The sequence below is a fragment of the Arachis ipaensis genome, chromosome B9, assembly GCF_059453495.1.
Source record: "Arachis ipaensis isolate K30076 ecotype BB chromosome B9, ASM5945349v1, whole genome shotgun sequence".
Taxonomy (NCBI): Eukaryota; Viridiplantae; Streptophyta; class Magnoliopsida; order Fabales; family Fabaceae; genus Arachis; species Arachis ipaensis.
Genome location: NC_142444.1, coordinates 24,948,589 through 24,966,557, shown reverse-complemented (window position 1 = coordinate 24,966,557; position 17,969 = coordinate 24,948,589). Strand labels below are relative to the sequence as shown.

Sequence of the window (17,969 nt, the reverse complement as noted above, 5' to 3'; positions counted from 1 at the left end):
AAAAACAAATTCTAATAGAGCCCAACGGTGCTAGCATGTAAACCAGCTGACTTAGATGCAGCTTGGCTTGATTTTAACTTCACGCTGATCGCACGTTAATGCCCCTGTGGTTACTTTTGATGCTACACGACAAACCTTAGACCGACTATCTTATCGTACCTGGATCATCGAAGAACCAGTAAAGGTGACTGGAGCATTTGAAAACTTTCCTAAAAGTTAAAACTTATTCAATGTGATTCCCTTTTACAAGGAAAGGAAATAGTGTCAGTGTGACTGCTTGACACGGACACACGGTTGCCATCAGGTCGGTCCTTAACACGAAGCATTCAAATAATGAAAAACACAATTTCCAACCGGCCTTGTAGTAGCCAATAGTTAGGTTTTGATCTTCGCAAATAATTTGTTTAAGACTAATATTATATTATATTTACATACTTTAGCGTTTGTTTTATTAAATTTAAAATTAAAAGCGAAAAACATACAGAAGAAGTGAAAATGTAAAAGATCTATCACTTATTTTAAAATTAATATTATCAACTTAAAAATCACAAAATCTACTTCTTCCCACAAATTAAAAGTTAGAGTGTTCATTTGCAGAAACAACAGATAGTTAAACCAAACACATAAGAAAGAGATTGCCGGTATAAACAGTTTAGGAGCCAGAATTGTTCAAAGGTAAAGAAAACTTCAACTTTATACTATTTATTATTATTATTATTGCAGGATACAGCTATAAACATACACGTTTTTGCTGCATGAAAGTAAAACCTAATCTAACCATAAATTTGATTTAGCCTATAAATATACATTCAATTCACAGTAGTAGAGCACAGCATAATAGCATATACATACAAACTAAAAATCACTCTCTTCATTCCTTCTTCCTTTCATTACAACTAATAAACAATCAAACACTAAAATACTCAGTAATAATGGTTAATGCTGAACGCATGCATGTAATAATGCTTTCTAAGAAGCTGTTGGTTCTATTAGTGGTTCTCTCAGTTTCATCGTCATTGACTTCAGCATCTTTGACTGTGGGTTTCTATAAAAGAACATGTCCACATGCTGAGGCAATTGTGAGAAGCGCTGTGAACAAAGCCATTTCCCTTAACGAAGGAATTGCTCCTGCCTTGATTAGAATGCACTTTCATGATTGCTTTGTCAGGGTAAGTTCATTTCTCATATACTCAACGGTCAACGCTACTTATCATTAATTAAACTAATACTTTATTAATATGCTTAAATAATTCTTCTTTGTTCTTAATTTTGAATTTTGATTTGGTTCTATAATATTTCCTTTCTGTTTAAATCCAAACGTTTGAGTCACCAAAAAAAAATCCAAACGTTTGAGAGACATTTGAATTTGTTAATTTTTAAACGAAAATATTTGGTAACTTACAAAAATGAGTCAAAAACGACTAAAAATTATTTTATTTAATATTTATTAATTATTATTAGAATTAATAAATATTAAATAAAATAATTTTAAATTTTTTTTATTTTCCTAACATTACTAATTCCTAAAACTCTGTGTTAACATAATATGTTCATATTTCATAAAATATTAATTAGCTTTAGTTGCGAAAACATAATTATAGTATAATTAATAAATGTAATAATTCGTCATGCACGTGATATTAATTCTGTTATATCTGTAGATTTTTGTTGAAGGGTTTAAAATAAATTATTATAATATTTCTTTTAGAAATTTAATTAATGTAAGAATAAAATCCAAACAAAAATAAGGATAAAAGTTAAATTAAATATTTTAAAACTTTTTTATAAGGTCACCAAAACACAAAATGAAATAGAATAATATTTTATTAAAAATATTAACTGACCAATATTATTTTTTTTTATTCTTGTCTTAAATTTAAATTAACAATAATCAATTCCTTAATTTTTATACAAAAAATGTTGGATCACTAGTATATATTATGTTTTATTCCATTTTTTAAGAGCAATCTTATATAATCAACTAAATTTATTATTTTTTATCTTGGTTAAATACTCTATACCTTAAGTATTAAATTATAAATTATAAATATTAAATTTTAATTTTAATAGTATAAAAATAAAATATTGACTAATAATATTGATAAAAAAATGTTAGGTAATTAATTTCTTTTAGTCAATATTAATTAACTTTTTTAAAATTATTTTATTTATTTTAAAATTTAGATCATAAATCATAACTTTTTAGTTAATACTAAAATTTGATTCTCCATATTTTCTTTTATAAAAAGTGTTATGTCCTTAATATTTCTCAATTTTTTAATTAACATGGAAATGAAGTTTAACAAATTCAATAATAAAAAACAACACTCCATGTATCACTCCATGTGCTTGTTGATTCTGACATATATTTGTGCCATTCTTGTTATTATGTTCAGGGTTGTGATGGTTCTGTATTACTAGAATCCACTCCTGGAAACCCAGCTGAGAGAGACCACCCGGCCAACAACCCAAGTCTACGTGGCTTCCACGTCATCGAAGAAGCTAAGGCCCAAATAGAGTCCCTGTGCCCTGAAACGGTGTCGTGCGCAGACATTCTTGCCTTCGCCGCACGCGACAGCGCTTACAAATCCGGCGACATTAACTACGCCGTACCGGCAGGCCGCAGAGACGGGCGAGTCTCCATCAGCCAAGAAGTAACAGAAAACTTGCCTGCACCAACCTTCAACGCCGACCAACTCATAACCAACTTCGCAAGAAAAGGCTTGTCCGCTGATGAACTCGTTACTCTCTCGGGAGCGCATTCCATTGGTGTATCTCATTGTTCTTCATTCTCCAACCGCTTATATACACCCTTGCCTCAAGACCCTCCTATGGACTCCGAGTTCTCCTCATTGTTGAAAACCAAGTGTCCTTCTAACGTTAATGGCGATGGTGGATTTGATCCGACGGTGGTGATTGACGCATTTACGCCAAAGCGGTTGGACAATAAGTACTATAAGGGATTGATGAAGCAGCGTGGGTTGTTGAGTTCGGATCAAGCGTTGTTGAGCAGTGAATCAACTAGCGAAATGGTGGTAAGCAATGCTAAACACGGTTTGCATTGGTCAGTGAAGTTTGCAAAGGCTATGGTGCGTATGGGGTCTATTGATGTGCTTACAGGCGAGCAAGGCGAGATTAGGAGACACTGTAGCCTGGTTAACTAAGGCTGTGTTTGGTTTGTGTATGTATTAAGACATAGATATTAAAACATAGACATAAAATATTTGTATTTGTGTATAGTGTTTGGATATAATAAATATGATATTAGAAGAGTGTCTAATATTGTGTTTGTTTTAAAGAATAAGACACTACATAATTAGTAAAAGACTATTTTTTTCTCTATAATTTAAAATAAAAATAAAATAATTAATAAAAAAACTACTTCAGAAACTTGCAAATTGCTTCCAGGGTATCTCCCCCCTACTCCCAAAAATCTCTTTTCTAGCCTCCTCCTTCTTTGCTGTTTGGTGGATATTTTTTGGGCGCATTTTTTTATGGTTCTTCTTTCTCGAGACGATTCTTCTTCTTGGATCATTATTTGCAGGTTTATTTAGCCAGTGTTGTTCACAGAGTATTACTCATCGATGGAAAGCGCGTGTGTTAATATCGGATTTTATTCATTACCGTCGAAATATTCCAGAGGTGCCACTCTCTTTCTCTATATTCATATCAATGTTTCTTTTTTATTTTCTACAGAACATCTGATGCGTTTTTGGTGTCATGAAAGTGAATTAATGACAAAATTAATAATTTCTCATTGCTTCTCAAAATGAAATGGATATAAAATTATCCTGATAAGGGTTAAAAACTTAAAATGCTATTGCATCTTGTATGACCCATTTAGAATGGAGACCACAAAATATAATAAAATTTTTCTACAATTAGCTGAAGTTCATTACAAAAAAATGTTTAAAATTAATTAACATCACTACGCACAGGACTTGTTTAAGCATATAACTCTTATTTTATATATACGTGAGTGTGATTGTTGCCATTACCCCATTCTTGAAGATTGATATAATCCCAGAAGCATTCCAAGGAACCATTAACTGAGAATCTAGTAAGGTAACCAATTTAATTTCATAGGAGATTAAAATCTTTGAACTCTAGAATTTTATATGTATGGCATAGTGATTCTTACATTAATAGTGGGAATTGAGTTTAAATTCTTACAGTCATCTTTGTAACAAGCTAGGTTGATTTTGAATTCAAGGCCAAGTTCTTGTTTTCTGTTGGGAGTATCTACAAGACTTCACCACTAATGGTGATGACATCCTTGAGATCTGAAGAATCAAAGGATGACATGAGAAGTGGAAGAGAGAAGAGATTGGATGAAGAGGAAAATTGCAGGCTGGTTGGTGTGGCAAAAATTGACTCAATTGATGATTTTCTCATGAATTCCTTCCTTACCCTTCCAATTGAGTGCCTTGCTGATCTCAATTTCTGCCTCATCTTAAAGAAGAGATCATCATCACAGTTTGAACATTGTTGAATCGTATTTTAATTTATTTCGTAATCCAAGTTGGAAATATTGAGTAATGGCTTAAATGAATTCATCATACTATTGGTAAAGAAATTGCTTTATCTTTATAAAGTACTAAAGAGGAGTGAATTTTATCTTTTTCTTTTGTTATTGGATTCCTTAGTTGTGAACTGTTTAATTTATTGTATTATATCTATCCCATTTTAGATAAGCATGACTTCAAGAATGCATAAGGAGCAAACAAGGAAAGAAAATCTCAAGGAATAAAACTACAAGAGGAGAAGACAAAGTGCTAGTAACTTATGGTGGCTGTTGGAAATGTTAATAGACTTTGAAAGTTGTATTTTTTTTTTATGTGATATTTGGCTTTGTATTTGTACAATGAATCATGACAAACAATAGCATAAGAGTAAACTTGGCTTAGCTTTAGCAAATACATAATTTATTGCTGGGTCCTTCTTTTGTAATGAAATTATATGAATTGAAAATTCAATGAAAAGTTGTTTCTTTGATGTTTACTTTGGTTTGTTCTATTTCTTTTTTTGGTTAATAGTATTTGAAGTTATATCTTGTATGATTTGCACAAATATATAAGTGCATAAATTAAGAATTCAGGTTATAAACATCAACACAGGATTAAGAAAACACAAGTTATAAGCAAGACTTGATTCCAAATCTGTAGAATTCAATAGAATTTTGCAGTTTTGCAAAAATTTAAGTGCACAGTTGCACACACTCACCTAATAAGTAAGTTAAGTGCAGAAACCTAATATACATAATGCATAATTCAATAGAATCTAGTAGGATTGCACAATTTTAAGTGCAACTTGCACAATATAGTTAACATTTACCCAATGGATAATTTAGTTGCATAATAGCAGAAAATCAACATAGAAAATTGGACAATATGAATAAAATTCTATTCATGCATAAAAGAGTTGCAAATTAGCTAGTGTACTTCACTTGATTAGCATAAGAAAAAACAACATTTCACTGAAAAGTCTAATAAGTTTTAGCAAAAGAGACCATAATAAGTTAACTACTAAGACCACCATTTACACCCAACAATAGCTAAAAGTTTTCCATTATATCTCGTGCGAATGCTGCCTTTTCTTCGTCCAAACTCCAATAGGTTGCCTTCAATTCTGGATTCTGCACAAATTTCTTTACAATTTACACGATCTCCATTGTGTTAAAACCAAGACTCTTTAGCGTTTGGCCAAGATTCACTTACTCATTAACACCAGACATTGCATTGGCTAGTACCTGCACATGCTTTCCTTGATCCTCAACCGCAGCTTTAAAAGTTTCAGCTAAATTTGATAGGACTGCAGCATCATTGTTTTTTCTTGTTGCAGTGTGACGTCATTGCTTTTTCTTGTTGCAGTGTGACGTCCTTTATTAAATAACTCTAGACGATTTTGTGGTGCTCGATGACCTTGAACCCACTCATTCACATGATACCGAACATTTCTATAAAGGGATAAAAATCCTCTCCCATTAGTATAGCCAGCATCCACTAAGTAATAACACCCTAAAACGGAAGGATGGAAAAATATAAGAAATAAATTGTAATTCTCATAAACAATAGTTATTATTCTTTTTAAAAGATTAATTTAGACATACCAATAGGTATTTTCAAGTCATTATGTCGAGTAATAGCATCCCTAAGTACCCTTGAATCAGATGCCGAGCCTTCCCAACCACTAAGGACATAGACGAAATTCATGTTCCGGTTGCAAACTCCTAAGACATTGGTGGATATTCTAGATTTCCTCGTCCGATATCTAGATTTATCACTCTTCGGGACTGTGACATCTATGTAAGTTCCATCTAATGTTCCTAGACAACCTTATCAAATGTAAAAAAAAAAAAAGTTATTTCACGCAGAGTAAACTTGACCAATAAAAATTGGAGCTACATACACGACCTACCTTGAACCATTTCCATCTGGGATCTACACAATCTTCCGGTACAGGGTTTGCCTTTGCAAATAAGATACTTTGGACACGCAAAACTGAACACAGTACCTTGTGAAAATACCTACTAATAGTTTTCCCAGACCTATAGAACCTAACTTGTACGCTGCAATTTTTGGTATGGTGAGCTAATATGATTAAGGAAGTAGCTACTTGCTCGCCTATGCCAACATGACCATCTTCGTCTAATCCACCTTGAATTTGTAGCAATTCACATAAAGTTGTAAATGCATTCAAACTCATTCTTAACTCCCATATGCAATTTCTATCTCCACCCTCCCCAATGATATTATCTAATGCATCTCGCCTTAATGGCAGTGTGTTCACTCTTCGACCAATCGAAGAATGACCCCGCCTTCTATTCCTAATATACATATATAAAGTGACTAAAAAAAGCAGCATTAATGTATCAAATTGCATTCTCATAATCCAGTAATATCCAACACATAACTTAATTTATTCAGAACGATCCATCATCACTTCCTAAGAAACAATAACAAATAAATACATAAATGAAGAACTCTAATAATTTATACAAATAGAAAAAACACTCAATTAAACAACTAAAAATAGGAAAAACACCCATCACATAAGTATATGCACACATAATCAAGTTCAAAGCATACTAATAGATTTCAAACTTAAGTAACCAATCAATTGACTTAGATGCCATGAACAAAATAGAAAAGATATGATTGAAATCTATACATATCAATAAAAATGTCAGCTGAAAAATAATTAAGAGTTTTAATATGTAATTTTTTATTAATTAAAATAAAGAAAATAATGCTTTGAGGCATGTGATTAATAACTTTCTAAGACAAAATTAACTCTAACTACTATCACAATTAAACAACAACCAGACTTGTAATTTAACATGTCAAAAAAGAGACGATTTGCGGCGGTATAATCACTACTAGAAATAGGGTATTTTCGGACGAATTTTGAGACGAAATTGAAATAAATTTCGAATAAATTATAGACAATTTTCTTTCAAACAAAATTGAGACGAACTTTTTTTGTTCCAAAAAGCCTTGTTGCTAATTTACATTTTGTCTGAAATTTTATTCGAAATTTTTTTCAGACGATTTTGTGACAGATTTCGAATAGGCATTTATCTGCTAGATTTCTAACTATTATGATGTATTTTAGACGAATTTTAGACAGATTAGCCAACATAAAGACAATGTATTTCAGACAAATTTCAAACGCAAAAATATTTCAATTTAGACAAATTTCAAACAAAAAATATATTTTATTTCAGACAAATTTCTAACAAATTTAGTCAAATATAACAAATTTTTTTCGAACAAATTTTAGACAAATTTAATTTAAAAGAATTTACGTATTTGAAACAAATTTCATACAAAACAAAAAATTATTTTCACACAACTTTTCTACAAATTTAATATAATATTTCAAACAATTTTCATACAAAATAATTTACTATTTAATATATAAATATTTATTAAAATAAATTGTATTCGATCTGCTTTCTATATTAAGACCATCATAATCATTTTTTTCATATTACATCATCGAAATTATAAACACATAATAAAGTCGTGAAAAAGGTAATTATCATAAAAGAGTTAAAAAATATTTATTATTAAAATACTTTTGTCCATAAATGTAATCAAACTAAAATAAGAAAAAAAATACTTAAACTAAAACAAAAAAAGCCTTTAAAAAAGTCAAATATCATGAATAAAATAAAATGTACTAACTAATTCACCTAAATTTCTTAATCTAAATCAGAAAAAATATATACTCCTGACATCAATCACTTATGTTATCATCCTCATCATCACTAGAGCCTGTCCCAAACTCATCTTCTGTAGGATCAGACAAGGTTGAAGGAAGTAGGAGATTCAAGTTTTTATACAAAGCATGAATTATCTTTTTAGTAGAACCAATTCTTTTCTGTTGAACCTTTAGTTGACGTCCTTGATCTTTTAACTTGTGCTCAGCATCATTCAACTTAACCTTTTGCTCTTACCACTGGAGAATACATAAATAAAAACAAAATGTTAAATTCAAAGACATTGGCAAATGATAGAAAAAGAAAAGTGTCAATAGAGTTGAAGGAAAACTACTAACAGTGTTAATAGGATCAAGAGTTTGTATTGAATCAACAACCATAGCACGAGGGGAAAGAAGCTGAGCTTTCTTCAATATGTCCTGAAAACTAAATTAAATAAAAAAGCATACAAGTATCTAGACTTCACCATAAAGTTCTCGCAAGTTAAGGCTATTACATGAAATAATCACTTAATAGGACCCAGACAATAACTTCAATGAAAATCCATGTATAAAACAAAAAATAATATAGCAAGAAGAATGCTACTACCAGCAAAACTAATCAGAAAAAATCCAGATTTCCATCTCAATATCAGTACTTGAATATAAATATATATCTGATTTAATCCTACGGCGTTCTGTTCTGTTACCAATTTACTCAAGGCTCTGTCACATGACATAAAACAAAATAAATGTAACCAAATTAGAGAAGGTTAACTGACTCTAAACCCAAAGTACAGTCACAAATCAAATGTTAAACTTCAATGCCCACATCAGGAAATCAAATATTATCCCAAACTACAATATCAGGATGCAGGAAAGAAACCCAATAAAAGCTAACCTCTTCACCACAACATAAAACTCGAGACGCTTTGTCTTCACTGCAACCCTTTGCTATCATTGTTGCCATCTTCCAATCAAATTGTGACAATAAAAGAAAGCATTAGTGTTAAGAGTTTTGTATACTCTTAATTTAAAAGAAATCAAATTGAACTCCCCAAGTCCAATCAGCAAAATCTGAAACAAGATAGATAATAATAATATTACAATCCATAAGATCGACCAAGTTAACAATGAATGTAAGCACCAACCACAAACCTCGTCATAATCAAACTCTAAAAATTTAAAAAACTCATCAACAAAACATAACAAACAAATTATCAAACAGAGAATATGCATAGTAATATTTTTCCAGAAAGATATTTGTCCTCTTCTTCATTTTGGTTATGATGCACAACATAGAAGACCAATCCTACAACAGCAGATAAGCCAAGGAGTACCCAGATCCAGCAAGAGAACCTTCACTAACCAGGTGCTGAAAATTGGAAGCTCATCGTCGGATCTTTTGATAGCTGCACAACAGGTCCATCAAGCCCTAAAATCATTTATTCTCCAGCAATCAGAAGCATGCCTCAAGCCCCAATAGAATAAAAAAGGGAAAAACTCAAAGATCTCTCAGATTTTGTGCTCTTTCACCAGCTTGATATTGCTGATCCTGCAAGTGTTGCTTCTCTTGCAGATTTCACAAACTGTTTGCTCTAGGAAACCAGAGAACATACTTATTGGACCAAGCAAGTAATGCTTAACTAAAACTGTGAGACCTAACTGAATATAAAGTAATTACAAGCATGTGACATGGCAACATAATGCGAAATGGGTACCCAATGCCCAGCAACTGGCTAGTTCAAAGCACATTAACAACATACTAAAAAAATTTAACAAATAATCATTCAATGATTTCAACAAAAACACCAAGCAGCAGCAGCATAGCAGAGCTGCAAAACACACAACAGCACACCCAGAACCCAGAATCCACGGCAGCACACCCAGAACCCAGAATCCACAGCAACACACCCAGAACCCAGAGCAAATCAATGATTTGAACAAAAGCACAAAACCCTATAATCATTCAATGATTTGTTAATTTCTGAACAGAGAGTCAGAGAATAAAATGAAAAATGAAGAACAACTGCACACCAAAGCCACTGACCTTCGAGAGGGTGACGAGGCGACGGCGACGGCAACAGGACGACCGCGAGCAGGATGAATCTAATGGAGGATGGGCACCAAGCAAGCTAAGGAAGAAGACAGAGAACAGGGGGTTCGATTTGGATAACGTCAACAGTAGAAAGAGAGACTCCTCGAATGGCCACGGACGGTGGCAGTGGGTCACTAAGTTCGGCGGCGGTGGAGGCTAGCTAGGTTTTCCCCTTTTGTTTTCTTTGGTGCAGGAACGAATGAAAGTAAGAAAGGAACGAGAAGAGACAACGCGTTTTCTTCTTTTTTATTTTTTATTTTTTTCCTCTCAAACGACGTAGCATTAGGCAAACCGGTTCTTATTTTTTATTTTTACCTAATTTTTTATTCTTATTTATTATTTGTATTATTTTTTTAAAATATTTGATATAATTTATTTTTAAGTTTTTATATATGTGATTCTTTGAGATACACTTTGTCTTAAATTTTGAATTATTATAACGTAAATAATTAAAAGAATAAATTAAAAAATAATAGACTAATTTAAGATATAAACAATATTTTTATACTAAATGTTAAAATTTTTCAATAAACATTTGAAATTCGTTTGAAAACTGGTACACTTTCAAATAGAATTTACAAATGATGTTATTTTCATCCCAAATTTGCGGGAAAAAATTTTAGCTACTTCGAAGGGTAAGCTATAGTAAAAGTATTTAAGACTAATTATAGACAAATTTGGGATAGAATTAACATTTTTCAAAATGCGTCCCAAATCCGTTTGAAATTATTGCGCATATTCAGATGAAATACAAACGAATTATAGTTTTTGTTCAAAATATGTTGCTAATCTGTATGAAAATTTTGGCGCCATCCAAAAAAAATTGGCGCCAAAATTTGGGACAAAATTTAGACAAATTTAGGATAGAATATATTATTCCAATGTCTCCACTAAAAGTTGTTCAACATTTGTCTCAAATTTCTCCGAAATGAAAAAGTCATTCAGACGGAATAAATTTCGTTTAAAATTTTCGTCCGAAAAATCCTATTTAGTACATATGAGATGATGCAGAACAAAAAAGAGATTTCATGGAGTTAACGCCAAATTTTTTTTATACTATAATATTTACACATAAAAATGATTTAAATTTTGAGTTTGTGGTTTAAGCATTTAATAGAAATACACCCGCAAAAAAAAAAACTTAAAAATTTTCTACCAATCAATACTTCAATAGCTAAGAAGGAATGGAATTTGGCCCACATGCAAAGCGAGAAAAAGGGGTTAACATGATAAACAGTACTATCCACCTAAGGAAGAGATATAATTGAACTTTCACCAATTAAGAAATAATAATTAAAAACTCAAGCAAGTCCCAATCTTCTAACCCAATTAATCAATTCAAAGTCCTATTATTCCACATGTCAGAATCAGATTCCACCCCACCCAAAAGAACAAATAAAAAAAAACCTACACAACAGTTAAAGCTAGAAAATTATAAAGATGCAAGCAAACGTTGCAAATCAAGAAAGCTAAAACGGTGCATTAGAAGGGAAATTGGAAGAGCAGCAACTTACAGATTCAAAACTTCGAAGAGAACATAATAGAGTTTATGTTGTTCCTCCTTCTCTCGCTCTCAAGAGCCACTGTCAGTAATTCAGTATACAGAAGAAATTATCATTGGCTAGGATTTCAATCAAACAGGAGAGACATTTGGAATTTCAGAAAATGACTTAGGATAAAATTGTCTGAAAAAAGTGATATAGATCCGTGTCTATCGCCTAAAATTCATTTCTCACCATTTTACTGAGACATGAAATACATATTTTTTGTGTATGTATGTGTATAAGCGTGTCCTTCTTAATTTTGTGTCTCACATTCCAAACAATAGACATGCCCCACTGTGTCTATGTCTTGGCAAGACACGGACATGAAACAAACGGAGTGTAATTACACATAGTTGTCACCATTTCTTTTATGCTGAAAACTCATCTACACGTGAAGATAGTAATTAAAAGGAAAAGTATAGGGAGTAAAGTTTTCATTAATCAAGAATTGAACGATTCAATTAATAATGATTAATTTTAAATTATTTTTTTAAATTTAAAATTTGATTAATTGATATTAATGGTATTTTTGAATCAAAACTCACCCTAATTTATTTTCACTTCCACTCACCATTTACCACACAAAATCACAAATCCTAATTCCTCTTCTCAATGCCTCACGTTGTCGCGGTTTCGTCCTCGCACCACTAGTATCGCCGCAGCACCGTCCTCGCGCGCCATTGCTAGTCGTCCTTGCATCCTTCTCCGCCACCTCATCTGCCGTTCACGCAGAAAAGACAGCCACCATCGCGCTTCTATTTCACGCTCATCGCGTCCCATCGCGACTCCCCATCGCTCGCCACTCGCACCCCACGACTCTCCCTCCGCCACGACGCGATCAACTACTCCTATCCATGGCGACTCCTCCACTCGTCGCAATACGCCACCGCGAGTTCTCCCACTGTCCACGCAATGCCGTCCATGACGTCGTCGCCGGCCACCCTGCGACTCTTCTTCTCCTCCTCCTATTTGGTTTTGAATGATTTTTTTAACTAATTTTTTATGTTTCGTTTTTTACATTTCGGATGATTCTTTTTATTAGTTTTGGATGATTCTTTTTCTTATGTTTTGTATATTTTTTCTTAGGATTTAGATAATTCTTTATCTTATGTTTTGGTGCTTTTTATTTTTTAGAGTTTCAAAGTTTTTTTTGAAAAGAGGAATTAGTATTTGCGTAATAAATGATAAAATGTGAATTAGAGTAAGAAGAGACAATTAATAATCATTAATTTTGTATTTTTTTTTAAAAAAAATTTAAATAACTATTAATTAATGAAAATTAATGTTATTAATTAGCATATATTATAGAATATAATTCGTAATTTTGTTTTCATTATTTTATATATATATATATATATATATATATATATATATAGTTCGTTCTTTAATTCAAGCGTAATAAATTGGAACTGACAAATTCAATATATAAGTAATTGATATCATGCTTGAAGTAACAGTGCTTATATAGTTATAAACTAATATTTTTATTTGTAATAATATTATAAGAGTATAATTTTGTTTTAAATTATAATTTATTTTATTTTGATAGTATAAATTATGCATGTTACAAAAAATTTATGAAATCAAATTATTTTTACAAAAAAATTTGTAAATTAATAAAAATCTCTGATTTAGGAGACCAAAGTCTCTGTAAATAAAAAATTAAATAATAAAATTTTTAGTTATTATTTTTATATGAAAAAATCTAATTTTTTATTAATAATTAATTTTAATATTTATTATCTAAAATTTGGAACAATTTAAGGTGTATACTTTAATATTTAATTAGGTGTTAAGTCTGTTATACAAATAGAAATAATTAATTTTTATACTTACTATTTAAAAATAATATTTTTTCTCTATGTATATAAAAATATAATTAGATATTAGCATAAAAATTATATTAATAGTTATAAAATTAACTCAAAATTAATTTTTTAAAACAATTAAATCTTGATTCTAACTTTTAATTATAACATTAGTATTTTCTCCAAATTATATGTAACAAATATTTAAAAGAAGAGAAATAAAAATATAGATTAAAAAGATAAGCGGTGAAAATTTAAAACTAAATAAAAAATGAAAAAAATATCTATATAATAATAATATTTTATTTGAATTATATTATTTTGTTAATTTTGTTTTCTGTAGAACAGAAAGATAGAACAAATAGAGAATGAGAGAAAAGAAAGAGAAAGATAAAGATGAAGAATGAGAATCAGAGTTTGTTAATTTTAGAAGAAAAAAATTTATTTAATTGTAATAAAAAATATTAGATGACATATTTTGATTTGTCAAATTACTAATATAAAATATAAATTATATATAGAGTGAAAATGATAGAGAGAAATAGAAAAATTGAGAGAAGTAGATGAGAGAATTTAGAAAGGAAGTTTATTAATTTTGGAGAAAAATATTTTCTCTCAATTTTAATAAGAGAGTGTCATATGACACATTTGGTTATTAAATTAGATAGTGATATATGATACATAATATATGTATATTTCAATTTTAATATTTTAATTTTAATTTGAATACAATTAATTAAAGAATGTCACGTTGTTGTACATTTTGATTGTAAAATTCGTAATTAGTTATTGATAATGATAAAAGGAGATAGAGTGGTTGAAGGAATGAGAGAGATAGAAAAAGGAGAGAGAGGAGGGGAGAACTCTTTAATTTTAGAGGGAAAGATTTGATTTCAATTGTAACGAAAGAATGATATGTGGCACATTTTGGTTATAAATTAAAATTAATAGGAATGAGAGAAGAATTCTTTAATTTTGGAGGAAAAGATTTGATTTCAATTATAATGAGGGAGTGATATGTGGTATATTTTGGTTGTAAAATTAGTAAGAAAGAGGGGGAGAATTCTTTAATTTTGGAGGGAAAGATTTGATTTCAATTACAATGAGAAAGTGACATATGGCACATTTTGGTTATAAAATTAGTAATATATAATAGATATAATAGATAATAGATTAATTAATGAAAATATAGAGTAATACTACAAGATCAGCAAATATTATTATTTTTTATTAGCACTTGGTTGGTAATAATTTGTATCCATATTTACAAACGTTTTACACACAAAATATATATAATTTACATATATATTTTATTAAAATTTTGTACACAAAAATTAATAATATAATTTACACTCATATTTTTAAAATTTGTCCATATAAATTAATAAAATTTATTTATTAAAAATAGTTTAATATTTGTACCGACCAAAACTACTAAAAATAATTGGCCTTGAAGAATTTTGATTAGTTATATTTAAATCAAAATATCACAAGAAAATTATAATATTTAATCTCGAGTAAGAATTCTTATAAATGTAACGAATGAAACTAGTTAATTGCGTGTTAGCGCAATCATCATAATTCTATTACAGAAAGGATACATATATCATGATACTACTAATGAGTGCCATATTTAATTAAGACAGTCCCACTAGATAACCAACAAAAATATCAACTAATTACAGTCATTTAGTATATGAACGGTAAAAGAAGTCTAAAAAAACTTAAATTAAAAATAATCGCAATCCTACTTAAAAAAACAATCACAAACTCTTTTCCTTCACATAGGTATCACCCACGTTAGAGCCCCTCCTCCCATATCACCTAGCCGACTGCATGCCTTCTTCTACCACCACCAGTTGTGGGTCCTTCATCGTGAACGACATATCACTCTCTGCCACCTTTAGTCGTGCGTGACATGACAAACGTGGTAACGAAAATCTCTTTTTGTTTCTTTTTCTTCTTCTTCTTCTTATGTTTTGAATGTTTTTTCTTTTTAGGTTTTGGATGATTCTTTTTAATAGTTTTAGATATTTTTCTTTCTTAATTTTTTGCATGTTTTTTTCTTATGTTTTGAAAAATAAAATCCAAAACTTAACAAAAAAAATCTAAAATAATAGAAAAAGAACATCCAAAATCTAACAAAAAATATTCAAACTCGTTGAAAAGAACATCCAAAATCTAACAAAAAATATCTAAAATTATTGTGTACAAAAACTTCCAAAGATTATCCTGAGAAGAAACGTGGAGGGAGAGCGACGCAAAGGAAAAGAAGAAGAAGAAGAAGAAGAAGCAGAAGAAGAAGAGACGTAGAGGGAGAGGAGAAGAGAGGTGAAGGAGGTGGGAGGGCTGATAAACCACTATTTTACGGTTTATTTTATACTAAATTGAGTGGATTTTATCCATTATTCTCACACTTATTCATAGAATTCGCATGTTTTACATTTTCCTTTCTAATTTTGTGCTATGATTGAAAACATGCTTCTTTGGCCTTAAATTTGCTAATTTTAATCCTCTCTTATTACCATTCGATGCCGTGATATATTTGTTAAGGGTTTTCAGGGTCTATAGGGTAGAAATGGCTTAGAGGATGGAAAGAAAGAATGCAAAAGTGGAAGGAATACAAGAAATTGAAGGAATTGCTAAGCTGTCAATCCTGACATCTTCGTACTAAATCGATCATAACTTGAGTTACAAAGATCCGAATGAGGCGGTTCTGGTAGCGTTGAAAAGCTAACATCCGGGGCTTCAAAATGATATGCAATTTTCCATAGTTGCCTTACAGTTAGGTGACGCGCACGCGTGTTATGACGCGTACGCGTGAGCGACACATACGCGTGACAAAGCGTCACATGCTGCACATATCAGAAAACGTTGGGCCAATTTCTGGGCTGTTTTTTGTCCAATTTCAAACCCGAAAATGAAGATTAGAGGCTGCAGAGTGGAGCAGAAGGGGAATCATTCAATCATTCATTCACTTTACACATTAGTTAGGTTTTAGATGTAGTTTTCTAGTGAGAGAGGCTCTCTCCTCTCTCTAGGTTTTAGGGCTTTAGATTTATTTCTTCTCAAAATTCAAGTTCAATGTTCCTTTAATTTAGTTTTCTCTACTTTTATTTGTTCTATCACTTTAGTTATCTACTTCTCACATTGATTCCTTTATTTTACTAATTTAGTTTATGAGTTCATGTGCTACTCTAAATTTTTATTAATGCAATTTATGTTGCACGTTCCTTATTGTTCAATTGCTTGTTATTGTTATTCCTTTGCAATTGGTTGTTTAGATTTTATTATCTCTTATTAATTTTCTATGCTTTTATTTTGTGCCTTCCAAGTGTTTGATAAAATGTTTGGTTGGATTTTAAATTAGAATTTTGTACTCTTAGCTTGGATTGATTAATTTGGAGACTCTTGAATTGTCAAAATCTTTTGTTGGTTGGTAATTGAAAGTTGCTAGTTGGCTTGAGTTTCACTAATTCTCGTCTTTGATTATGACTTATGAACTCAAGTTGATTTTGTTCACTTGACTTTCCTTCATTGTTAGAGGTTAACTAAGTGAAAGCAAAAGGCAATTACCATCACAATTGGGAAATGATAATGAGGATAGGAATTCCAATTCTCAATCCTTGCTAGGAGTTTTCTTAGTTTTAGTTTATTTTATTGCCATTTTACATTCCTTGTTCAACATTTAAAAAATCTAAAAAAAATATTTTTTTTCATAACCAATAATAAATACACTTTCCTGCAATTCCTTGAGAGATGACTCGAAGTTTGAATACTTCGATTTATTTTTATTGGATTTGTATTTGTGACAAACAAATTAAATTCGATTGAGGTTAATTTATCGATTTAAAACTATACTTTGCAATGCAATTTTATTGAGAAAATCTTTACCGACATTTTAACTGTGATATCATTATATTCTTTATCACAATTTTCTAGTGCCTCTTTATCTATGGCCATCTTCCTCTTGTTTTCAGTTCCAGTTTTGCCAGCGTGATTCTTTTCATTTTTAACAATGTCAGCAAAAGAATTATGCGCTCTCTCTTCCTTGATATTGTGTACCTCCATTGTTACGTGTTTTTTAATATGTAAATGACTATAGTATGTCTCTTATGGTCCAACTCTAAAAATGGGCCTAACCCTGGGTCAACCTAGGAGCACCTCGGTTAAGGGTATCTTGACCCATAAGAAAAGCTATATGGATTGCGTCCCTCGTAAATTCGGCATGTATCTCAAATAACTCCATCCTAATCTTTATCAAATTCATCCATTAAACACTAAACAAATACACTGTCCAAAAAAAAAAAAAAAAAA

The 17,969-nt window shown here is 30.7% G+C and overlaps 2 protein-coding genes across 2 annotated transcripts; one reads left to right on the top strand and one right to left on the bottom strand.

Moving 5' to 3' along the window:
- The first annotated feature begins 850 nt into the window (after positions 1-850).
- LOC107615282 (peroxidase 5-like) lies at positions 851-3,164 on the top strand. Its single transcript, XM_016317372.3, has 2 exons — positions 851-1,169; positions 2,397-3,164. The coding sequence occupies exons 1-2, from the start codon at positions 933-935 to the stop codon at positions 3,162-3,164; spliced, it is 1,005 nt and encodes a 334-aa protein (XP_016172858.1). The 5' UTR covers positions 851-932.
- Positions 3,165-5,796: 2,632 nt separating this feature from the next.
- LOC148544053 (uncharacterized) lies at positions 5,797-6,837 on the bottom strand. Its single transcript, XM_088498842.1, has 4 exons — positions 6,616-6,837; positions 6,418-6,526; positions 6,110-6,334; positions 5,797-6,017 (listed from the first exon to the last, which is right to left on the bottom strand). The coding sequence occupies exons 1-4, from the start codon at positions 6,835-6,837 to the stop codon at positions 5,797-5,799; spliced, it is 777 nt and encodes a 258-aa protein (XP_088354968.1).
- Between the last annotated feature and the right edge of the window lie 11,132 nt (positions 6,838-17,969).